At 36.2% G+C, this 24,475-nt stretch overlaps 4 protein-coding genes across 5 annotated transcripts; 1 reads left to right on the top strand and 3 right to left on the bottom strand.

Moving 5' to 3' along the window:
* Positions 1–1,498: 1,498 nt before the first annotated feature.
* LOC306895370 (calpain-1 catalytic subunit-like) lies at positions 1,499–9,379 on the bottom strand. Its single transcript, XM_079458584.1, has 12 exons — positions 9,203–9,379; positions 8,762–9,020; positions 7,969–8,041; positions 7,657–7,775; positions 6,990–7,123; positions 6,641–6,815; positions 6,372–6,446; positions 5,771–5,856; positions 5,040–5,114; positions 4,809–4,969; positions 4,374–4,544; positions 1,499–4,138 (listed from the first exon to the last, which is right to left on the bottom strand). Exons 2-12 carry the CDS (start codon positions 8,990–8,992, stop codon positions 4,134–4,136), a joined length of 1,305 nt encoding a protein of 434 aa, XP_079314710.1. The 5' UTR covers positions 8,993–9,020; positions 9,203–9,379; the 3' UTR covers positions 1,499–4,133.
* Positions 9,380–9,776: 397 nt separating this feature from the next.
* vcpkmt (valosin containing protein lysine (K) methyltransferase) lies at positions 9,777–11,920 on the bottom strand. 2 transcript variants are annotated; one of them, XM_079458585.1, is made up of 5 exons: positions 11,632–11,920; positions 11,406–11,519; positions 10,893–10,965; positions 10,654–10,773; positions 9,777–10,531 (listed from the first exon to the last, which is right to left on the bottom strand). In XM_079458585.1, exons 1-5 carry the CDS (start codon positions 11,886–11,888, stop codon positions 10,424–10,426), a joined length of 672 nt encoding a protein of 223 aa, XP_079314711.1. In that variant the 5' UTR covers positions 11,889–11,920; the 3' UTR covers positions 9,777–10,423. The 2 variants fall into 2 exon arrangements, with proteins under 2 accessions (XP_079314711.1, XP_079314712.1); XM_079458586.1 differs by having other exon boundaries at positions 10,047–10,576; positions 11,632–11,907.
* Positions 11,921–13,696: 1,776 nt separating this feature from the next.
* LOC306895903 (calpain-14-like) lies at positions 13,697–18,863 on the top strand. The gene is made up of 12 exons (XM_079459484.1): positions 13,697–13,784; positions 14,593–14,826; positions 15,122–15,197; positions 15,354–15,472; positions 15,563–15,696; positions 16,053–16,227; positions 16,387–16,461; positions 16,791–16,876; positions 17,296–17,370; positions 17,445–17,590; positions 17,695–17,865; positions 18,106–18,863. Exons 2-12 carry the CDS (start codon positions 14,608–14,610, stop codon positions 18,150–18,152), a joined length of 1,323 nt encoding a protein of 440 aa, XP_079315610.1. The 5' UTR covers positions 13,697–13,784; positions 14,593–14,607; the 3' UTR covers positions 18,153–18,863.
* Positions 18,864–19,300: 437 nt separating this feature from the next.
* Positions 19,301–24,425, bottom strand: LOC306895906 (calpain-13-like). Its single transcript, XM_079459488.1, has 10 exons — positions 23,147–24,425; positions 22,760–22,808; positions 22,340–22,420; positions 22,170–22,227; positions 21,296–21,360; positions 21,096–21,164; positions 20,942–21,020; positions 20,721–20,837; positions 20,032–20,084; positions 19,301–19,926 (listed from the first exon to the last, which is right to left on the bottom strand). Exons 1-10 carry the CDS (start codon positions 23,350–23,352, stop codon positions 19,900–19,902), a joined length of 804 nt encoding a protein of 267 aa, XP_079315614.1. The 5' UTR covers positions 23,353–24,425; the 3' UTR covers positions 19,301–19,899.
* Positions 24,426–24,475: the final 50 nt, after the last annotated feature.

Raw genomic sequence — 24,475 nt, forward strand, 5'->3', positions numbered from 1 at the left:
TGTCAAATTAAACATTATGTTTATATATCTGTTTATACAGATAGAGTAAGAGGTAGCATATCATAGTTAATATGGAAAATGTCCTTCGAAGAACTGTTTCCGTGCAAGATTATTAGGCCTATGTTTTACTATGTTGGTTTTAGATGTACGTTACATGATAGTTATGTAATCCGTGTAAATAAGAGAAAGCACTTCACAAGTAGGATTGTAAAAATGGGTCTACTGATGACAATGTCAACATGAGCCTTAAATGCTGAGAGAATAGGATTGAAACGGGCTACAGTGATACTACACAGATGGCTGCTCCTGGTCTTTTAATGGGGTTTAACCTCAGCAGACTCCATGACCTGCCAGACTTCTGCAACGTGTAGAAAAACAGCTGATGTCTTAATAAGTCCCTGATGTTTCAATGGTTCCTAGTGCTTAACATACTGACTAGACCACTAAAACAAACTGTGACACCCTGTCCTCCCAGAACTTTATTGTTTTCAGCTAATATGCACCACGTATTGCTCCTATGCATCCTATATGGTGGACACCCTATTCTATTCATTGCAGCATAGCCTAATGGACTTTAAAGACTATATACAATAAAAATAGGTAATTTCACACTTTATACTCTAATTCATTGACAAACCTTTTTGTTTTTTGGTAAGCTACCGCCCTCTCCTGTAAGGTAACGGTACACAGTGTTGTAATTCCCAAACATGCTCCCTCAAGGTCAATGAAACCTTTAAAACATGAGATGTATGTTACAGAATGGCTAAATCATTGACTAAACAGCACTAAATAGCATACCGTAGACTACAGGTTTAGCAGTTGTTAATATTTGTATATCCTGTCGTGCAGTTATATTTTACATCAGTTCTCCTGAGCTATGTCTTTATAAGAGCCTTCGTTGAAAGTTGAGCTTCAGTTTATATCCCTAACAGTAACTATACTGTATATGCAACACATACAAAGTGTTTAATTCATCTTTAATAATGTATTTGCCGGGACTGTATATCACCTCAAAGTCATCACAACTACATGCACTTACAGGGGACAATGCAGCTGGCTGGGACCAGGGGCGATTTTAGGGTCAGAGCTTTAGCTTCATGAGCCCCACTGCAACCCCCCCCCCCCCCCCCCCCCTCTTTTCACACAAAAACCAAAAATGTGTCTATTGAAAAATAACTTAATTATTTTAACATTGATTCAAATAACTCCAAAATCCAGATTTTTTTTAACACCTTTTTTTGCATAACAGAACTCCTTGCATGGCAATCCCTTTAAAGTAAGAACAATAGAACGGAGCTGTTTTAACTAACTAAACCTAAAATACTGAATGAGTGGTCGCTAACACATACAAACAAGGTTTGAGACCTTTTCAGGACACCAGCTTAATTTTGAGAGTTCACACAGACAGCCCCCTGTAACAAACACAAAACCTTCTTCACACAGATTTTCCTGACCCTTAACTCCATATTCCTCCTTCTGTATCAACAGTCATCAGATTGGTTAGATTAGATCTTTATTGTCATTGAACAATGTAACAGGTACTTGGACAACAAAATGTAATTCACCTTCTGTAAATTATTTACAAATGGCCATCTATATCTGGTCGCACGCCAGTCTGAACTTTCATAAAACAATATAAGTCATCAATAAATAAATAAAAATAAGAAAAGAAGGTAATGTCCAAAATATCCAGATAATTTACAGAGGTCTTGAAAATACTAAGAAAGTAAAGATATAAAAAAAGAAATAGAGGGAAATCTTTAAAGTACTTCCCCTGAATCCCCATTTTGGCTCTACTTTGGGAGCGTTAATCTATGTCGCCGCACTTTGAGGCTGGCAAACCTGTCAATGACCCTTTGGTGTTCAATTATTTCAAGCAACTCCTCCTCAATAGACATCACAGCTAGGTGCTGGAGTCTGCTTTGGCCTGTGGTCCTCCTGAGCCGTGTATGGAGCCGACGCGAGGCACTAAAAGACTTTCAGTGAAGGAAACACGAATCTGAACTGTACCAGACTCACTCTTGCGCTTCAGAAAGAATCACTTCCTCTGACACTCTGGTCCAAACGCCAGGGCTTCATGTTTCCATGACGACTGACCGGAAACGACGCACGTGACGTCATGTTTACATGACTCCAGACTGTTAAAATGAGTATCAAAAGAACGATAAACTTTAACAACAGAGACACAGGTCCGCAGTTTAGTTGTTTTTGTTTCACGCTCTAGCAGTTAATAAACAGAACTGAATGCGTCTTGCGGAAGAACATATTAACCGGCGCTACTCCACAGCGGCGGCGACCCGCTGGACTAAAATAGTCCGAAAATAAACACTTGCTATAGGTGTACCATGGTGATTCAGGTTACTGACTCCAGTACTCACCGATATGGTTTCGCAATCGGAACAACTCTATGTAAAAGGAAATAAGTTTGAGACAGCTTTGGAGCAACTTAGTTGATTCACAACACTACATAACGGGTTCTCACTCCGCGTGTGTCTCGCGCTGGATGACGGTCGCGCTGAGCGGTGCAGGTACAGAGGAGAAGTAGAAGAAGAGAAGAGGATGACACCATTTGCTAAGCGGGGATGTTTCATTTTCATCCTTAACAAATACATTTTAATCCAAAAACTACGGAGTATGTTTTGGAAACTATTTAACCTTCTAAAAGACGATTTTTTTTAGAATAACAACATTTCTTACTCCAAGTTTTAGGGGTGCTGAGCTCCTTTTTAGGGGTGCTGAAGCACCCCTAAAAAGGGGCGCCCATGGCTGGGACAAAGAGTCTACCGGCAGAACTAAAACACAGATCACATGTGCTGTCCCAAAACACCACAAAAGGAAGAAGAAAAGATACAACTATTTTCGCACACTGCCAGTTTGCACTTTTCATTCATACTTTTCATATTTCTTACAGTACATATATAATACATTAATATAAATGTATGATACATTTACTTAGAAATTGGTATTTGTAAATTTGGACAGCTTCATTACAGATTATTGATTTATTTGACCTATACTATTACAGTTACACTATTCTCTGAACAATACATTGTATTTTTGTACATTCATATTTCTAAGAGTAATGCAATTTTAACCTAAAGAACTTCGACTGGTCTCATATAGTTCAATTGTTAATAAGCGGTGCTAATAACCCCAAGTTCATGGGTTCGAATGGCTGGGATTGACCACTGTATAAAATGCCTGCATTATACATTTAGGTTAAAGCTCCTGCCAAATGCAAACATCTATTTTTCACCAATGATAATTATTATAGAAACAAATTGTGAGGTAATCTATATTTTGCTATTCATGACCACTTTGTTGTTACTTTGGCAAGTTCTTTTTTATTATGTTGTTCAGTAACATTTGTTAGAACATGCCGATAGGAATCTATTGTGAAATGGCATTTAAAAAAGTGAGGTCTTATACAAAGTTACAACACGACTTAATAACCTTTCACAGTTCACAAAAAAAAACAATGTACTAACAGATTACATTATTTGGTTTTCCCCACATGCATTTTGAGTGGTTAAAGAGTTTTAGTTTTAGCGCAGGTAACGCTGGGTGGTTCTCACAACACCTACAAAATCATTAACAAATTAAGTTTTGTATTTCAGTAATGTGAAAATGTTTAATATGTATATGAACATATTTCAGTCATGTGAAAATGTTTAATATGTATATGAACATATTTCAGTCATGTGAAAATTTTTAATATGTATATGAACATATTTCAGTCAAAGATTTGCCTGTTGCCAAAACTTTTTGTGAAACATAGCCAGGATCAAGCAAAACAAAAAGGATATTTGAAGCCTTTCAGAATATACAGTTTATACTGTAGCACATGACACGTACATGACTTTATATTAGCCTCGCCGATTGGCCATTAATAATGGTCTCATACATAAGTCATTACAGGTTTCTTATCTCTCTTGTGAGATTCAGTTTTTGTGAAGACAGACAGCATAAATGTTGCACTTTCCTTGGGGTTGAAAGTGGATGGTATGATGATATACTCCCCTGGTTCAAGCGTGAAGAAACTCATCACTTCTCTTGCATCGATAAAGCTCTCAGAATCTGCCACAGGTCGTCTGCGACTGAAGAACTTGGCGGGGAATTTCCCTACTTCATCTTTAACCTAAATGAGAATAAAATAGAAACCTCTATTCAAGCAACTGTTGTATTAATATAATGTAACTAGTTTATTCACACAGCAAAATATAGTATTTTGAGAGTGTTCTTGATTTATTTTTACTTGCCTCTGGTGGTATCTGTAAAAATAAAATAAAAATAATCATAAGCATATCATCATGTAATATGTTGTATCACATATTCTGTGACCTTCATAGATCCATTAGACTTTATTTTAATACTGACCGGAAAAACGCTGAAGCCGATGGAGTGGTTAGAAACAAGACTTCTGTGTTTATTTTCATGGATCTGCATGAGACACACCAGTATGTTTTCAGGGCACTGCCCACCAGCACAGTCCTCATCAAGCTCTTCAATACTAACGCGAAACTGTGGGTTTGTCCAGAAGGTGTCTATAACACATCCAACGAATAAAAACACAAATAAGATCACTCTGTAGTTGAAGAGGACATAGTTAGTTAACTTTCTCAACTTTTAAGGGAAACTGTGGCGTATAGATACTGTATAAAAAGCTTTCAAAATCAGACATTTCATAAAAGCTTTTTTAAATTTCACATTTTTAAGTAAATGCAATGGTTCACTTATTATCCATAAATTTGCTAAACAATGTATTCTTCTCACCATAACCAGACCTAAACATATTTGATACTGGATACCTCGATGATTTATGCATCCACCAGCTGTTGTTCCAGCCTCCCAGCTGCCATCATAGCAAGTGGACGTCCAGTGACATTTCGAGGTGCCACCCAAAAAATCAGGTTGGAGGCAACAAATATCCATGTCTTCAAAGTTTTGGGTAAAATCCTCCATCGACATCCTACAGAAGAATATGTGTCAGTTATGCTTCACGTGGTCATATCTGAAACTAAATCTCTGTCAATCCTCACCAGAACTCCCCGTCATTGGCCAATGAACGGCACTTGGTTCTCTCCTTTTCACTCACTTGGTTCCACAACGAGGATCTGGACGTTGCAAGTTATGTAAATAGAATAAAATGGTAACACTTCAGAATGGGGACCAATTCTCGAAATTGCTTATTTGCATGCGTATTATTTTGTCTGTTTATTAGTACATATTCTGCATGACCACATTCTACAACCCTAATAAACCTAAACCTAATAACTACCTTACAAACTATTAATAAGCAACAAATTGGGAGTTTATTGAGGCAAACATCGTAGTTAATGTTTTTTAGACCGAGAATTGGACCTTAGAATAAAGTGCGACCAAAAATATTAAAAATGAAAGAACCCGTTTGAATATCCAATCTTGTAGTCATACACTGGAGTGTTAAGTTCTGCTCCTGGAAGGAGAGCTTCCTGTAGAATTTAGCGCGTATCTTAAAAAACGTGAATCCTTAGCTTGTAAGAGATTATAAAATGAAATGCATTTTTTCTGTTTTGGCTTTTTCTTCATGTCATAATTTAGTAGTACACTCACATTTATGACCTTGAAAAACAATTAAAAAGAAAAATGGAGTATAAGTATATTATTTAAAGATTAGAGAGTTTAAAAGATTCGTATGGTTGTTGTTTAAAGCTAATACAGTTAACTTTAAAGGACATTTTACCTTGTCATGTTATATGACAGGTCAAGTCTACATGACAAGGACTCTTACCTGTCACTCCAAGCACCGGTCCACTCACCGTTTCCCCATGGGTTTAACACTCTCACCAGCCTTACTGGTTGTCCTTTGCATGTTACCTATAATATATATTATGGCTTAACACTTTAAGTTTAAAATAATTACAGTAGCCTTTCTAGTCTAGTGTAAGTCTTTGAGGGGCCACACCATAAATTAGATTTTTCAGTAAAATGTCACCTCAAGAGTAAAGAAATTCAGTGTTGGTCTTGTAATCATTAATGTGTTTTTTCAAGGAATGTGCCTGGATCAGTCCAGGAAAAAGGTTAAATCCTTACAAATTGCATTTTTCGAAATCATCTAAATCATGAAGGCAAAACGATAATTCCCAAATTATGAGCCTTGTTTTATTTAATCATTGCCGTCCAACAAAGTCTTAATGCTAAAAATTATTCCAGAAATGATATTTTCAAATACATGTTATATATTCGAAATGCGAAATGGCCTTGAGAAATGGCAACGTTTCTAGACGATCTTAAGGCAGCTTCCTAAACCGGCACAGAATAACGTGTTTTGTTATGACATATATCCTGATGCTAACATGAGCTGAAAATTGTTGAATTTTGTGCAGACTTACTTTGAAAACCCCCGTCACTGTATATGCATGACCCTGAACTATGCCATTGGGTAATACTGTGTTTGCAGACGTTTTCTGGTTTTGTACAAAAACAGATTATTAGTGATGCAACCAGACATAAACATGGATTTATGTTAGACTGTGCATTCTAGATTGTATGCAGCAAAATAATATTATGTAATGCAAAATCAAACATGCATAACAATGTTTTATTTAACACAATGACAATCTGTAACGAAAGGTTCAGGTTGAGATTACTGCATGCTTACCCCCTGAGGAGTGCCACACCCCATCAGTGCTTTTGCTTTGGTTGCCCGATCCATCAGTTCCCACAAGTTAGAACCAGCTGTTTTCAGGTTAAAATGCAAATGCACCCCACCAGTAAAGTCCACGAGGGCCTCTGACACGAAACCAGCTTGTGTGTCAGCATAGGAGCCACACACCCTATAAAATTCATAATTCCTATCAAGTACATACTAGAGGAAAAGATGTGCAGTCTCAAATTCCTGAAAGATTCTGCAACAATTGTAAAAAGTTTAGCAATTCTTTATAGAACTTAGTGCTTACATGATACTAAAATATGTGAATTTTACAAGAACATGGGCTACTTGTACTTACTTGGCATAAGCTTTCTCCAGCAAAGCAGGCCAAAACTCATTTGATGTTTTTGAAGTAACAAAAATTAGCTTGCCGTCAATTGTTGGCAGTTTATCATCAATAACCACATCAATCCATTTCCCAAACCGCCAGAACTGCATTTAAGCATAACAGTAATGAATTCTTACATAAAATTACAATGGGGTTTAATGTTTTTGAATTATTATTGAAGTCTCATACTGTTAAACACCAGTAAATTTTACAGGACCATATCAAAGAACGAAAAATGTTCCATTCAATCAAAAACAACGCGAAACATATGTGTTTTGAGTTTGCGATAGTGAATTCCCTATGGAGAAAATCACTTGCTGCTCTCCTTCCGCACTTCGATGCAGATAATCCATTATTTCATGGATTTTGTATCGCCATAGTGCCAAAACATATATAAATGCAGGAAATGGGTTTAAAATAAAAAAACATTTCCCCCATTTTGTGTCCCCCCCACTTCTCAAAGCAAATGTACACCCCTGCCTGCCACTTACTCAGTAATGCTTTCTTGTGTTCACTTTTAAAGGTATTACAAAAGTAAAATATTTTACAAATAATTTGTTTAGTGCCCTGGGCTTTTTGTGACAGCTGCTCTCAGTTTCCCCTACACTTAGGAGACAATAATGACCGTAGAACTCACTCTGAAGTGAAATATCCCTGCATAGTTCTTAGTGAATGACTGGCCCACTGGCATGACCTGTTTCAAGACATCCTTCTGGAATGTTAAAGCTCCAACTGAAGCAAGAAACCAGCAGTTCCCTAAGCAGAACAAAAGTTAACGCATGGATATTTAAATAAGATTAGATAAATGAGTTGAACACTGTCATGACACAATTTTCTTATTGTAGAAACTAATTGTTAAACTTTGTTTGTTTTTATCTTAAAATGTAGTGACGTTATCATATTTTTCATATTGCTATGGGGCTATAGATAAATACACATATAAACTTACCTAAATAGGATCCTTGGGCATAGTCAAACCTTGTCACCCCCTTTACAGTTAGGTGAGGGTTTGTCACAATTTGCTACAAAAAAGAATAAATAAAGTATTTTGATCATTTGAAGCATTTCGAACCGCAATGTAAGTTAAAGACATTGTTCAGTGGACATTGATCATCTTGCAGTTTTTTCACAGGTGTCTTGGTTTTCTCACAGGGTCCAAATGATAAACCCAGTTCATTAAATTGTCCATTGCTCAGCAGAGAATCTCAAAGCATTTTTACACAAACATATTAAAGGTTTTGTTTGCCTGCTCAGAATTGTGTAAGGATACACAGTTCTGAATTATGCATGCGTGTATACAACATGCAACATCAAAACATCCTTGAAATGTTTCGTCCTGATAGCGTGCATTTCAGTTTCATTTATAAAATAATACGTTCACGATTTTATATAGTCATACTTTATTCTCATAACATTATTTATGCATCTGTACAGCTAAAACTACGCATTTAAAACAGAGTGTTTTTCTGTAAAGCTGCTTTTTAAACAAGCTGTACCGTGAAAAGCACTAAACAATTAAACATGACTTGACTTGTGTTATGTCTACTGATAAGACACCACAACCCCTTTCAAAACGATTGGGAAATGTGACAACCAAACCTGTTCTGACAAGCTTCCTGAAAACAAATCTCGCTTCTGTTCCTCATTCTTGCAAACTAACATTTATTTTCTTTAAAATGCACTCGCGACAGAATATAACTTAACATTTTTACCAAGATGAGAATTCAGGACAAGTAACTTACAGATGGTCTCAACCACTTGATTTTGCCCTGATTCAATTCAAGCTTCCCCCATGGATCAATGGAGCTGCTTTCGGGAGGGAACTTATCATCAACATATTTCTTCTCATTGACCTGGCAATCCTGGTGCAACTCCTGATAGTCCTGATCAAGGAATTTCACAGGAAACGTAAGAGAACCTACTTCGGTGGTGCGGTCATTGCGGGGTTTTTTGGTCACTCGAGTTGGAGCCATTTTCTTTTCACTAAACAAACTCTCTTTCCTAAAGACAAAACATCACTGCTTGTTATGACACAAAATTCGAAACTAAATATATTATTAAAGTTTTAAGCTTTTTATTTTACAACACACTGGACAGCATACTTGTTTATCTTTGTTTTGAAATTTTGAGAGCTGCTCTGAGAGTTACACATTAAAATATAAAAATATATTACAATCCTTTACCTTTAAAGATACAACGCAAACACTTGGAGTCCACCTACATGAGCAGTCTTGGTATACTAAACTGCATTCTTCTTCTGCCTTAGGCTTTAGAATTCCATGTTCAGGCAGATTTGTTGATTTCAGGGAGGGTACAGTGTGTGTGTGAAGTGCTTTGTTTGTCACGAACATCGCTGTAACGACATGCCATTGCATAAAGCGACTTTCAAATACCTCCCACCTCTAACATTGCACAACACTTGTCAGAACCATGCCACATATTGTTTTGACTATGAACATACATTTTATTATGGAAATGCTCCTGTGTTGAAATCAAAGTCAGAGAACCAGGAAATCAAAGTCAGAGATCAACCGAGGCTGAGGTATCCGTTGGAAAAAGGCCAAGCGCTGTGCTTTATTATCTTCATCATAAACTTATTACAGCAAAGCACTTAAGTCTCAAAATTCTGAGATTAAGAGCATCAACGTTTCATTTCAACCAGTAACATCACTATTTCAGTCTTTGAGATGACCTTACTACGAGATTACGTCAATATTAAAGATGTCAAGGTTGCATTTACACATTGTTCTTGACATTAAAGAATATTTTATTGGCACTACGTTTTATTATTTTGCACAAGACAATACCAGTTGAACACTCTGACATTGCATTATTTACTCAATTTTAAAGTTTAGGTCTATATTTTTACAGAATGTCCTTTTAAGGATGATGTTAGGTAGAAAACACAAGTGTCACATTTAAGCCAAAGTGTCTCTTTACAAATGCCAAGAGGCAATAGTCTATTTGTGCAACTCGAAAGATGAAACAGTTCGAACAGAAGACAGTGAAAATGAAGCTGGTCATTTTGTCAGTTTTGTAAGGCATTTTATTAAATAGCATGGACCGAACAGTTTAAAGTCAACTTTACACAACATACCCCAATTTTGGAATTCTGTGAATTTACTTCTGAAACTGTGTGTGGATATATAGACACAAACGCTTCAAATCACTTACAGTACATTTGTTTTTCAGACAAGGCCTGGGAGTAACCTCCCTCAACCACATAACAATCACTTTAAAACAGAGATTAGGCATCTTGCATTTATGTAAGGTGAAAAATGTTGTGAAAAAATATAGTGATAAGGAAAAAAACATCAACCTGACCCTAAATAAAACCTGACCCGCAGAACAATCCACCCTTTGATACATTTTCTCTATCAAATATAAAACAACACTCGAGGCATTTAGATGGCTCTGCGTCGCAGACGAAGGAGATGAATGTCAGGACTGCTAAACTCTGGGTCTTGTTTTTCTAGTGGGACCTCTTCTGACTGGAAGTCTTGCAGAAGCAGCTGTTACACACGATCGTCGAACAGGAACAAAACAGCATATTTAACCTTAACAGACAGTTATATTGGCTCTTTTAAAAATGTATTGATCAAGTTTACTGAAAGATCAGTTTTGAATCTCTTACCTCAAAGAATCTCTTTTCTATCTCAGGATTGACACCGACACTGCGTTGCTCATAGCAACAGATGATGCATGTCTCAGGCCCGGCGAGGAGTTTCAGAGTCTCCACAAGTGGCTCTACAGACTGAAACAAAGTTAATTCTAGTATCTAATGTAAAGCTAACTATAAGGGTAAGGTAACATTACAAGGCATTTTAAATGTACATAAGCATTCCAGGCAAAATGTCTTGTTCTGCTATATACCTGCTCATAGTAGATACAGTCAGCCATCAGAATGTAATGAGGACGAGGTAGAAAGTCTTCCACATTTTCTCCCCTTGAAAGAGAAGGCATTACAAAAATATATGTATATTAGGTATTATAGGATATTATTATATTTAAAAATATATAAAGCAGCTGCAAGTATGCATGTTTTAGTTGTATGCGGATGAATGAATGAATGAATGAATAAAAAAATCAGCAATCCAGTTTTGGCAAACATACCATCATGCAATTCAAATTTAACAATATTCATGACTCAAATAATGAATGTAAATCATATTTCTGACTCAAGCCGCTCCTGACTTTTATTCTGTTTAGAAACTACAATGATTTATGGTCTCCAAAGGTTCTCTTTGTTTCTGCACTACTGAGCAGCCATCACACGTATCAGGAAAAGCCCAAAGGATGCATAAACTAACACATAAATGAAAAATATCATTCATGACAATCTAAATTCCTATAAAAATATCCTGTAGGATGAAAGTTAGTACAAACCATTTCAGTACCTTGGCAGTAATTGAGCCTGTACGGATGAGTCCTTGATTCTTCCTTATGTTCAGTCGTAGAAGATGCTGCAGGTCTTCCAGGTCTGTCACTGTGACATTAGCCCTACAGGTGCACATTAATAAGAATTTCTGAGCATAAAATGAACACAAAACACGCATATATTTACACATCCTGACACCATAGAATTCGCTTTTCCCTGCATTTAAACGCTCACCCTAGAGTGGCAGCCACGAGACCCACGAGTCCTGTTCCTGCGCCCAGTTCAATTATGTTTTTCTCAGACCATGTACTAGCCTCAGACTCAACATTGTAAAACTGTTGCGTTTCCAAATATTTTGATAAAACGATAGCCGCGTCCCATACTACACAGCCCACGTCCCCTTTACTGCACTGATACATTCTTAAAACAGACCCGTTGTTTTTCTCTATCTCTCTAACAAAATAATCCTCCGACTTGTCTTCCGCCGCCATGTTTAATTCTTCTTCTTCTTCTCTTGTATTTACGGCGCGTGGCAAACCAGCTTGCAGCGCACTATCGCCATCTACTGAGTTGGGGTGTGAAGTACACAAGGGTAGAAAAAAATTAATCTTGTTAACAAACTCGTGTCTATCAAAAATGTGTGTGCTACAAGATGCACTGTTGTCTGTTTCTGTGTTTTTCCATTTCAGCAAGCTGAACTCTTAAAATGCTTTATTGCATTGTAAGCCCATTTTAAGGGCGAGTTATTCTTGTAACTTTTCTTACTGAATACTGGTTGAAAGTCTCTGTACATCTTCACAGTAATCAATACATAAAGTGATCTAAATATATTTATTATTGTTTCGTGTATGGATTTTCTCTTCGCAAAAATTGTTACCTTGACATTGCTGCGCGTGAGCAAAGAATCGAGCACTAAGCTGTAGCCAATAAACGATATGACTTGATCATTTTGGTTAAATATTGTCTAATTTCTTAGTTCAACTTGCTTTCTTTGGCTTTGCTTAGTTTTTAATACGTACATCTATAAAAAAAACCTCTCGGCCAAGTCTTCTCTATACCACTTGTCTACCCCGTCATTGAACCTTGTAGAACAATAACATTACAATACATTTTTTTTAATTACTATTTTTTCTATTATACAATATCTCTTTCTCTAAATCATCATGCTTTACTGTACACGCTCATTTAAACACTGAAATCAGGTGCAGTGGTGCGGTTTCACAACAAAATCTACGCACAGCCAACTGTCATAATTCCCACTACATTGTGACGCTAGACACACCTTAAGGAACGTTTCTGTTGTACGTAATTCAAACGGGTAGGGAATATAAGAACAATTGAGAGAATGATCTCTGATTTGTTGGCTTGGCTTTGTTGTCTTACTTGAATGACATAAGAAAATTCTTAGGAGTGTCAATAACAGTAAATGTGTACAATATATCTTTTGTACAAGAGTTTGAATGAACTGACAGCTGACTAAATCCATTGCTTGTATGGCTACTGATAGATACTTTCAGGGAGAGAATTTCAGTGTCTTACCTTGCCTATACATTTTATTGTGAAGGTCTTTGGTGATCTTGGTCTCAGAATAATCATGTGCTGCTTGTTTTAAAGAATAAACAAGTTTGACCACACTTTTTGGGGGGAAGCTGCCTTCTTTATTGACCTTTTGCTTTGCTAGGAAAGCTTCTAGTTTTAGATGAAGTCATGACATTTGATTTTAGCTGGGATGATGAGTCAAATAATAAAATATGATTGATGAATCATCATAATATTGACTTTGGATGGTGACTTAATGTTAATTGTAGTAACGAATCATGAGTTCTGAGAATGGTATTGAGAATCATGAGTTATTTCATATACCGTCTTTAAGTAAACATATTTCGCAGTCTTATACAGTAGTTATTTATACAAAAAGTAGATAATTCAATGGGACCAGAAAAATGATTGACCATGCCACATGAAAATGTATTTAGGTGAAAGTGAAAAGAGAACTGCTCTGCACTGCTTTGTACATTTACATTTAGTAATTTAGCAGATGCCTTTATCCAAAGAATTCAGGGAGCAATAAGCGCTATGTCATACAAGAGCAATAGCATGATAGATGCTAATACAAAGTTACTAGTTTCTCCGAAACTTTACGAATGCGTGTTTCTCGGTATAGCCTGAGGAAGCCACACCAATTGTCTTTTTAATTAGGTGTTTTTGCTATACCATGTAAATGGGTGTGTGCAGAAGCAAAGGAAAATGGGGGTGGGGTTTTTGGAACACTGCAGATGCCTTTAAAGAAGTGTAGAGCAGTAGATAAAAAGTATAAAGACTCGCAGTCATAATTCATTCTCCTACAGGGAAACTTTCTGTGGTTTTTATTTGTTGGATCTGTGAAGGTAACGTATGCTAAAATATCTTTTTACTGGAAATGTTTTTGTTTTCAATGTTCAAATGCTTTATAAGGAGGACATAATGTATAAATGTGTGCCTACCCTCTACATACATGCATAACATCAAATAAATATATAATTACTAAATAAAATAGACATATGTGAAATATTATGGCAAAATTATCTTGTGGCTTCACTAAAACAATGTGTATTGGGAGGCATTTTGTTTTTTTATATATTTAAAAAAAATACTCATGAAGCCTCTGATAAAGTCTTATTATCGCCGTTACTAAACCCATAATATCACCAATCAAATGCCACTTTCAAGTTTACTGAAGATGAAAATTGTTGCTTGCAAAACATTTCCTAATTTCTGTACCACTCAAGTTGTTGCATGTTATCACACGTTTGTTCAGTGTGTGTGTGTGTGAGTGTGTGTTTTAAAACATTTTCTCAATGTTTTACACATAAAAATCTGTATCTTTTAAAATGTTTTTAATGTTTGCTGACTACATTTATTGGGTCAAGGGCACCTTATTTTAGATCTGTGTGTTTGTGTGTGCATGCGTGTGGGTTTGTATAATAACTTACAGTATTAATAAAATGTTTTCATCATGCAGACTGACAAACGATAAGACCACCACTAATAAGATAACTTGATGATTAACCAACCACCAATAAGAACAAGGCCTAAACTGTTATAAATGTTTTAATTGTAATTGTATTAATGTAACAAACAAAATAGCAGAGGTACGGATTGTCTTTGGGTGACATAGAAATGTAAAACTGTGTGCATTTATGTCTTTTTAAAAAGGGTCTTCCGTAAAAAATGCCTCCCCCTGGTGTAAACAAAACACCTGAAAATGCCGTGGGTTCTTTAAACAACCCAGTGAAGTTCCTGGATCAAGACTACCAGACCATGCACCGAAGCCTCTGCTCCAAGAAAATGCTCTTCACCGATGAGTCTTTCCCTGCAAATAGCAGCTCCATTGGCACGGGGTTGCTGTCCGATAAGGATATGGCCCAAGTCAAATGGAAAAGAGCATCAGTATGTAAAAACTGTCTAGAAGTATTTCTGCATTGCTTTGAACCCTAGGGATTAAGTATTCTGCCATTAGGTGTTTCTTTAAGATTGAAATAATTGGAATGAAAGACACATATACAACACATGAAGTTTGCTGTTTAACATAATTCAAAAATACTGACGGCTTTGAACAAAAGCATGGAAATATGGAAAAAACTGACTGGAGTGTTTCACTTATACTGTAGCATGCACTACATTCTCTCTCTGTGCTTTTTGTATACCCGTCATTTCAATTTATTCCATATTTCTCCATTTTAAGGAAATTATGTTGTACCGAGCACGTCTTGTTGTAGATGGAGTGTCCAGATTTGACTATGCCCAGGGATCTAAATTAGGTAGGTCTACATTCATGTCTGGCTACTACAGTATGACACTACACGTGGTTGCCTTTTTTACAAAACAAAAGGGCGTGAATCCTCCAGTTCAGCAATAATAATAGTACAAGTACAAGTTTTGTGCAGAAGCATAATCAAGTTATTTTATGTGTTAAGGAGACTGCTGGTTTTTAGCCTCAATGGGGGCTATTAGTTCTCAGAAGGATATGATGGACCGAGTCATTCCACCTGAACAGTCATTCAGCAAGGATTATGCCGGAATATTTCATTTTAGGGTGAATACCTCTTTCACGATTTTCTTTATTTTCCTTCATCATATTTTCACTCATTGACATACACTTTGAATTTGGTCATTTGTTGATCAGTTCTGGCGGTTCGGGAAGTGGATCGATGTGGTCATCGACGACCAACTTCCAACAATTAATAACAAACTTATTTTTGTCAGTTCCAAATTCGCTAATGAGTTTTGGCCTGCCTTACTGGAGAAAGCTTATGCAAAGTAGGTGCCATAACATCCTATATATAAATTGTATACATAAAAAATATAATTTCACAGAATTTACTGGTTTATTTTAAAGATTTTCCACATATACTTTTTATTTGACTGAACTTACAAAAAGGGTGTAAAATAACACGAAAAACATGTAATTTTTCAAGACAAATATTTTACAGTATTTTACCGGTAACCCAGCTGCGGTAAAATTAGGCAGTTTCTTTACATTGTAGAGTTTGTAGGTTGTATTGAAAGCTAATGAAAGTGTTAAATTGAATCAGAAAGTGGCTGGAAGGACAAGTGTAGGACAGAATGTCTGACATTCTGGCATTAATGTACTGTAAAATGAATTGCCTTTACAGGGTGTGCGGATCTTTTGCTGACTTACGTGGTGGATTTGTATCCGAGGCTCTCATTGACTTCAGCGGAGGGGTGCACATAAACTACGAAATAAATGAAGCGCCTGCAAATTTGTGGAATATGATGGAATCTGCATTCAAATCAAAAACTCTCATGGGGTGTAGCACACCTCGAGGGGTAAGCTTCCTGGTTGTCACATTTGCTTGAACGTAGATAGCAAATGAAAGTACTCACATTCAGATCGTTTTCCTTATGTTTAAAGTTAATGCATCCCCTCCCCACAAAAATATAAAAATGTTATGTAATCTGATTTTACATGTTTTTTTGTAATATTAGAAAACATTTCAAAACACAGTGTTACCTAATGGCATAGTTGAAGGTCATGCCTACACAGTGACAGGTGTATGTCAGGTAAGCCTCAATTTTTTAACAGTATTCCATCTCTGTGTATCCCTACGAAATTCGTATTTCGAGTGTGATTCATTGGCCATACCATTATTATTATTATTTTTAAATCAACATTTATTGATTTATTGTGATGAAAATCATGTAGAAATCTTGATATCATGAAAAGGTATAATTTTGTTTATTTTTCTTTCATGCTAGCTGAATACATTTTGGCATACTGATTTTCTTCTTATTTGAGTCTGTGTGAATAAGCTTCACTTTTCCAATTTTGTACAACCAAGCCCTAATGACTGCACTCTATATGATACTAAAAGTATGGTTGTGTTCAACAGGTAACATCTAAAGATCAGCCGGTTAGGCTGGTGAGGATGTTCAACCCATGGGGAAAGGGTGAATGGACAGGGAGCTGGAGTGACCAGTAAGATCTTTTCATGCATTTGGCAGCATATTCACAGGAAAAAGTCTTCATTAACCATCCATTCATTATCCTAATTTTGAGACCTCCACATCTTCACTCTTAATGCATTTCCAAGCCAGCCGGGACATTTTTTTAATCTACCCTGACATGCCTAGAATGCCTTTACATAGAAATTGAAAGCAAACGTTAAGATCCAAGTAGTTTGGTAACAAATAATTTAAAATAAATTAAAGATTTTTTAAAGTATGGCTCCATCATATGCATAGTTCAATTGACATATCTGGCTTTTAGATTTGCTGTTGTAAAAGAAATTGGGGGTGCTGTCTTCTGACCTGGAGTTTATCCCAATTGACATGCCTGAAACACCTTCACAGAATGTAAATACTTATTATTTTACATTATTGGATAATCATTTTCAGATCACCCCTGTGGAAGACAGTGAGTGCAAATGACAGCAGAAACTGCCTTTCTGTGGCTGATAATGGGGAATTCTGGTAAGCATGAACAGTTTTCTAATAACCTTAACTTAAAAAGAAGTTTATTCAGAAAGGCAAATATGTTTTTGCAGGATGTCAATGGAAGATTACACCAATAGCTTTAAATCCATGGATATCTGCTGTCTCTCTCCTGATTTTCTGAATGGCTCTTCTAAATGTTCTTGGAGCTCCCAATACCATATCGGCCAATGGACAGCTGAGACCGCTGGTGGCATAGGTAATCATGCTCCTGGTCATAATAGCAAACTGTGTTTTTTGTGAAGGTCGACATTTGTATAGAATTGCCCAGATATAAATGACTGAAATCGCATGTGCTTAAAGGGGGAATTTGGAAAAATCCTCAGTTCCGTGTAAGGATTGAGAAGCCCGGTGAGAACTGTGCTGGTGGGGAGTGCCCTGAAAACATACTAGTGTCTCTCATGCAGAACCATGACAACAGACACAGAAAACAGATTCCCCACCTGTTTATAGGATTCCTTGTTTATGAGGTCAGTATGACTGGATGAGATTTCTATATATAGAAATTAAAGGCATATTTGTGTGTAGTAAGTATGCAGTGTGAAGTTGATGATGTGCTTTCTGTACATACATATTTTAAATATTATTGTATTTACTTTCACAGATACCACCAGAGGCAAGTACAAATGAATTCACAACTAAATGACTCCAAATAAGATTTTGTTAGTTCATTGATAAGGTACTCTAGTAATAAAGTTTATTTTTCTCATTTAGATGAAAGACGACAGTGGGAAATATTCAATTTCATTCTTCAGTCGTAGAAAGATTGTGGCGAAGACCAACTCGTTTATAAATTTGAGAGAGGTGATGATGTTCTTCACGCTGGAACCCGGGGAGTACCTGATTGTACCGAGCACAATTAGTTCGGGTGAAACGGCGTCCTTTGTCCTATCTGTTTTCACAAAGCATAAATGTAAAAAGAAATTATAATTTTCATTGAAGAGAGAGCAAGATGATGTTTTTGGGTTATCATCTGTAAAAAAGATATTTTATGAGATGAAAACTAAAAATACAGTCCCAGAAATCTCTGTGTGTTTTCGTTTTGCGTTGCACTATGAAAAATAAAGGTGCCACAAAAGGCTCTTCACTGCGCTCCCATAAAATAACCATTTCAGCTTCCCCAAAGACAAAGGTTCGTAAGATTCTTAAAAACATTCACCCAGCTGGTTCCTTTCTAGAGGAACTAGCTTCCATTGAGATTTTATGCTAGAAGGGATGTTTCTTGTTACTGTATAAAAGTTTTTCATACTGTAGTCTTGGAAATAATTTACTGTAAAATTCACTGTAACAGAAATCTCGTAAAAAAATCTAATTTTCCGGCAGCTATAGGCCACCAGAAATGTAAATGTGAAATTCTGTGTCAAATTACATTTAAAATGAAGTTTTTCCTGTTTTTCTTTTCCTTTTGCTGTCTTTTCCTGTAATTTTACGATATTTGACCGGATTTTCAAAAATAAACTAAAAAATTCTGTAAAAAAACAAGTATTGACTTATTAATTTTAAAGCTTGAACATTTTAGTTTAGAAGCTCAAAGAAACCTATTGAAACATCTACACAATTATGAATTCAGAGCAAAGCTAGTATCAGCCGTAAGTTGATTTTGCATTGTGTTATGACGTCACTCACCTGGGACGCATAAAGCCGTAGTAGGCAGGGCTGGAGAAGGAAGACATGGTAGAGTGTGCCACACGTATCTCCAGCGTCTAACTCCCCAATAGTTCCTCCTTGCCAACAATCTTCAGATGGTACTACTCCGGGATGTGCAACTGGAGGCGAGTGGCCTCTCTTTGGGTGTTTAATTTACACACATTCATCCGCACATTTTAGCGAGGACCGACTCCCACGTTATTTTAAAATAATTGTGAAGGTGGAATTGTGTTACTACGGATAGTTAGACAGATAACCCCCAGCCGATTATGGTATGGATTTATATGGTTAGATATAGTGTATTGTAACAATGAACAGTGGACTCATATACAGTATCTCACCACGATAGACATTTTAACATTACCATGATCGAAAAGAAACACTTGGGTACAGATCCACTAAATAATTCTCACAGATAGGAAGAGGAACACAGTATAAACAGAGGTAAATCTATCCCAAGCAACCCATCAACAGAGGTCACTGTTGGAAATCTCAGCAGAAATCATCAATATTTACAACAGATTATGAACAGTTCACTCAAATTCTGTCTTGTTTGCTCAACCTCCTGCTAAGTGATCGGTTATTTGTTTTTCAGTAAATAACTCATATTCTGGTCTGTGTATCTTTTTGTCAGTTCTGGAGCATGAAGATTTAAACAGCCATAAATTGTTATATTGTAAAAAAAACAGCAGGCATGTCAAAATACTACATTAATAGGATTACATTATTTTTTTAACACTTGCTTACTAACTGCAATACAGCAATGAAAGAAAGTTGTTCTTTTACGAGTTGTTTTCTTCTGACTTTTTAATTCTGAAGTCGCTTCTAGCATTTGTTGGTAAATCTCTTGGCAGGCCGACCTCATGAATACATGGTTAGTCTTATCCACTAAAACGCAAAAACAAGAGGACGTAAAAATCAAGCACGCTTGTTAGAAACTCTTGAATATGGCGGTCAATACTAGAAATAATGAGATGTTGAATATAGTATTACCTCACTCTCGTCAAGAGTCACCTTTCCTCCATCACAGAGTCTCTGGAATATGCCTAATACAAACAGTTAATAAAACATTTAATTTGAGTACAGTATAGGGCCTCAATGGACAATTTTAGATAAGAACATGATCCTGTAAACAATGTAGATACAGTTGCTAACAAACAAATACAATTATTTGACATGATTGCGCTGTGTTAACAATCTTTATTGTCTTTGTTCTCATGAACACAGAGAAAGAAATGTGAAAGAATGTCAGTAACCAAACAGATCTCTTCGCCCACTGACTCCACTAGGAATTATGTTCCCACCTATGGCAGTAAAGGGGGGATGAGATCTGTTTGACTGCATTATTCCAAACATCTTCCTTTTTGTTCAGCAGAACAACCTGAGGGGGAGTAATCGATGACAGAATTTTCATTTTCGTGTGATCTATCCCTTTAAATTGGTTCACTTTTTGAGAAATCCTAAATAAGTGTTGGCTAAAAGGGTTTATAACATAATCCTTCCAACTTTTCAAATCCAACAGCACTGGAAATGTGGAGAAGGCACAAGAACTATTTACAGTATAGTACAAATATCTAAACAATATTCCAAAGTTTCCCTTATTTCTCTATTAACCGCTAATATAACAGTCTAATCCAACAACTTAATAGAGAATATTGCCTTGCAACAGTAGTCGTACTTACTAGCCATACAGTTCAAACGCATGACAAGGCATATGAAGCCCTCCAGAGAAATCTGTTCTGATGCACCGCCGTATCTCACAGTCATGAGAGTCAGGATGTCTTCATTTAAATTCATGCCTGAGGTAAATAAAGTACTTTTCCTTTAACACCCATGTAAACGTACAAAAGTACACAATGGAGCGCTTCTTTGTTGGTGCCACAAAAAATATACAAGCATTTACCTGTTTTCTCTAATGCATTTCTCAGCTCATTCACAGATAGAACATTATCTTTTGTGGAATCCATGCTGTAGAAGATTTCCTTTAAAATAATAGAAAAATAGAGATCATTTTGCACATGTAAAAGATAAAAAGGCTACAATTCACCATTCTTCACCTTGAATTTGAGAATTTGATTCCACAGACGCATGAATTCTGATCCATCAAGTTTTCCAGCGATAGAAGACTAATAGTTACGGTCAAAGAAAGTTTATAAGTGTACCTGTACTAAATAGTTTGTTGGGGTTAGGGTTTTGAGCAGATCTATTTAGCACTGCAAAATAATAATAATAATGATGATAGAGAAATAAAGGATACATCTGACATGGCAATCAAACTTCTACAAGTATCCACACCAAATCCTTCAGAAACTTTTGAGTCTCCTAAAAGATATGAATCACAAAAGAGAAATGCATGATGAAATTTTAACAGTTACTGTCAGGAGCCAGGCACGAACTCGGGTCTCCGATAAGAGAAACTGTCACGGACCCAGAAGGTAAGTCAGACACAGCAAGTCTTGTAATAAAGTTGATTAAACCAAAAAGGATAATCCACAACGCAAAAATAGATAACGCAAAAATAGAAAACTCAAAAAGGACTTTAAGCAGTAGCCACAAAAGCCAAAAAATGACCAAAGCCAGGTCTCCGAAAGTTCTTTCCCGAGTAAGTGAAAAGTCTACAATCCCAAAGCTAAGCAATACAAACATTCAAACTCAGAGCGAAGAAAACTTAGGGTTTAAATACACTCAGGGGAAACGAGACACAGGTGCAAAAATAACTTAAATAAAAATAAACCAAGGATCAAACTAAGGTGCAATGGGAGCCACTAGTGGCCAAAACAGGGAACAACAGGCAGGATGCTGACAGTCACATTTTGGAGATGTGATATTATGTGATGTGATAAATTAAGCGACAGATTTTGTTCCTGTAATAAACGAAGCATAAAATGTGACTGGTTAATATAGCAAAATAACAACAATACTTCCCTACAAAAAATACAAGAAAGAAGTTTAACTCAGCAATGGATTCAAACTAAAAGGTCTTTGCTTAAAAATTTATGCATTTCATATAATTTGTAACTTTCTCAGAATCTTGTAGTTGAGTCTGGCTGTCACAGGACTTTTTTTGACATTTTTTAGTTGAATAAAAAAACATGAATTAATGCTTTTTGAAGTGTTTTTGAAACTCTCACCTCCAAACAGGTTTTGGTGTAGAAGTTGCTGAAGTCGCCAAGCATCGACATCTTTGTACTATATAGAATCAAGACATTTCAGGTTTTAATCCTCAGATAACATTTCACATTCCTGATGCAAATAGCACGGCATCATATTTTGTCGTTTAAAATGTGCCGATTGCATTTACCTGATCAGAATATTGTCGAAACAATGTAACATTTTGTTTTACATGTATGGATTCTTCATCCACATGATCAGTGTAAGGAACCTAAACACAAAAGTGAAATCAAGAGTGAAACGTTTTGATCGGCAGATGCGTGGAAATTAAATGCAGTTCCCTGCAGTGACTTGTGGGAGATGCAAACCACAAGTCAAAACTGCACTAAAAAGATGGGCTAGAAAATGAAAAGCATTACATATATTATTGAGTTTGTTGTGTTTGTTTATTTTATTATGGTTTTTTTTAGATTTAACCGTAACTGCAAATTGCAAATATTTCAAGGTGTGAGTATTGGTCAACAACGCCCTGCAATTGAATTGTTAGAATGTCACACTTCCACAAATGTCTATGGCAACATAACAAAATGGACCAGATCCATCCTATTACCTCTGTAAAATCCACAAGAAAGTCTTTCTCAGTTCTTTCTGTGTCTTTTCTGAAACAAAGTAAAAAACCTTTTAAAGCAACAAAACAGGTAACATTAACTGTATTGTACTGTTTACAACAAAGATTATGTTTTGGTCTATTCACATTTTTTACAAGCACAAAAAACATAGTTTGAATAAAATTGGGGTGGTTTAATAAACACTGCCATTACCTCCTCCACCCTTTGTGTACTGATCTTTATTTGTTTCAGGACTAAGAAAACAGACATGTAGTGTATAAAAACTTTGTTTCCCTGCAGTAATTATGTTCTTATCATGGTGGATATTTTTTCTGCTCTTGTTTTTCTCTCAAGGACGATAAAGCTAAGTGAAAAATAAAGTAACTTACTCCATGTGGATCTCATTTTTGCAGAGAATGGAGAGGAAGAATTCAGCGTTTTGATTGGGGGTATGAGTGGATGGTACAATGAGATACTGTCCTGGCTCCAGTCTAAAGAATTTCATCACCTGTCTTGTGTACTCAAACTGCCCGCTGGTTTCCACAGGCTTTCCCTTAGAGAAGAAGCTTGCTCCAAATTTTCCTTCAGATTGCATCTTCAGGATAATAATAAAAAATTCGGTCAAAGAAATGTCAAGAAGTATTAACTAAACATGTAAAGTGGGTTCATTTTTTAAACGAGTGTGTTCATTTTACTTGCCTCTGGTGGAATCTGTAAAAGTAGAAAAAAAGATTAATACGTTTTGATCATTGTTTAAATGTAAGAAAAACATATTTGACCATCTGTGGTATTAGGACACCTCGTCCCCTTAGAATTAAATAGGTTCTATCTGGGATCTGAGTAGTTTTGAGATACTGAGATTCAAAGTTTTTGCATTTTATAAAGCAAAACCTATATGGGGAAAAATGTCTTTCATGTGTGAAGGTGACCCTAAATGTACAATATCATGATTTTCAGAAATTTGAAAGTGGGATTTATTGGAACAGGTCAAACGCAGATGCAACATTCTGATTCAGAAAAATCACTTTCTGCTTAGAATCATAAGGTTCTATCTGCAAAACATTAATTAAAGCAATACATTTCCAAGCGACACGATGCTATTTGTTTTATCTAGTGTAGAATATGGTTAGATATATGATTGGTAATTCTTAACATTATTGCAGGAACCATTAAGTTTCCGTTGGCTTAAGCCTTAGACAGACAGCAGGTGCTGTAATCTAATTTAGACTTTATTCCACAGAAGGTGGGACAGACTATTGTAACTCTTTATATGTTGGTGTGGATCAGTCATCTCTTAAACGTTTACAGTTAGTCCAAAATGCAGCAGCTCGACTTTTGACTGGGACTAAAAAGTACATTACCCCAGTGTTAGCCTCACTAGACTGGCTTCTTGTTCGTTTCAGGATTGATTTAAAAATGTTGTTATTTGTTTTTAAGATCTTAAATGGGCTAGCGCCTATTTATTTATCCGAGCTTTTGAATGTACACGTACCTGTAAGAGCACTTAGGTCGTGCAATCAGATGCTTCTTGATGTTCAGAGAACCAGGTTGAGAAATAACGGTGACCGTGCCTTTTCAGTGGTGGCATCAAATTTGTGGAATGTGGTTTACCTGTACACTTTACCTGAACTGCTCAGACTGTTGGCATTTTTAAGTCATTACTTAAGACACACCTGTATTCTTTGGCTTTTATAAAAGGCTGAGCAGAGACATTGTGA

The sequence above is a fragment of the Barbatula barbatula genome (assembly GCF_947034865.1).
Source record: "Barbatula barbatula genome assembly, chromosome: 6".
Lineage (NCBI taxonomy): Eukaryota > Metazoa > Chordata > Actinopteri > Cypriniformes > Nemacheilidae > Barbatula > Barbatula barbatula.

Bases quoted from the DNA above. Each gene is read 5' to 3' on its own strand.
- LOC306895370 (XM_079458584.1), bottom strand. From the start codon at position 8,992: ATGGCTCCAACTCGAGTGACCAAAAAACCCCGCAATGACCGCACCACC. The intron at 5,857-6,371 runs GTAAGTCTGCAC...TATATATTATAG, and splicing joins CAGTGACGGGGGTTTTCAAA to GTAACATGCAAAGGACAACC. The intron at 5,115-5,770 runs GTAAGAGTCCTT...TGCAACGTCCAG, and splicing joins ACCGGTGCTTGGAGTGACAG to ATCCTCGTTGTGGAACCAAG.
- vcpkmt (XM_079458585.1), bottom strand. From the start codon at position 11,888: ATGGCGGCGGAAGACAAGTCGGAGGATTATTTTGTTAGAGAGATAGAG. The intron at 10,966-11,405 runs GTTTGTACTAAC...TTCTCTTTCAAG, and splicing joins ACTGCCAAGGTACTGAAATG to GGGAGAAAATGTGGAAGACT. The intron at 10,774-10,892 runs GTATATAGCAGA...ACTTTGTTTCAG, and splicing joins ACTGTATCTACTATGAGCAG to TCTGTAGAGCCACTTGTGGA.
- LOC306895903 (XM_079459484.1), top strand. From the start codon at position 14,608: ATGCCTCCCCCTGGTGTAAACAAAACACCTGAAAATGCCGTGGGTTCT. The intron at 16,228-16,386 runs GTAAGCTTCCTG...TTGTAATATTAG, and splicing joins GGTGTAGCACACCTCGAGGG to AAAACATTTCAAAACACAGT. The intron at 16,877-17,295 runs GTAAGATCTTTT...AATCATTTTCAG, and splicing joins ACAGGGAGCTGGAGTGACCA to ATCACCCCTGTGGAAGACAG.
- LOC306895906 (XM_079459488.1), bottom strand. From the start codon at position 23,352: ATGCAATCTGAAGGAAAATTTGGAGCAAGCTTCTTCTCTAAGGGAAAG. The intron at 22,809-23,146 runs GTAAGTTACTTT...ACTTTGTTTCAG, and splicing joins AAAAATGAGATCCACATGGA to AAAAGACACAGAAAGAACTG. The intron at 22,421-22,759 runs GTAATAGGATGG...TTTTGTGTTTAG, and splicing joins TTCTTGTGGATTTTACAGAG to GTTCCTTACACTGATCATGT.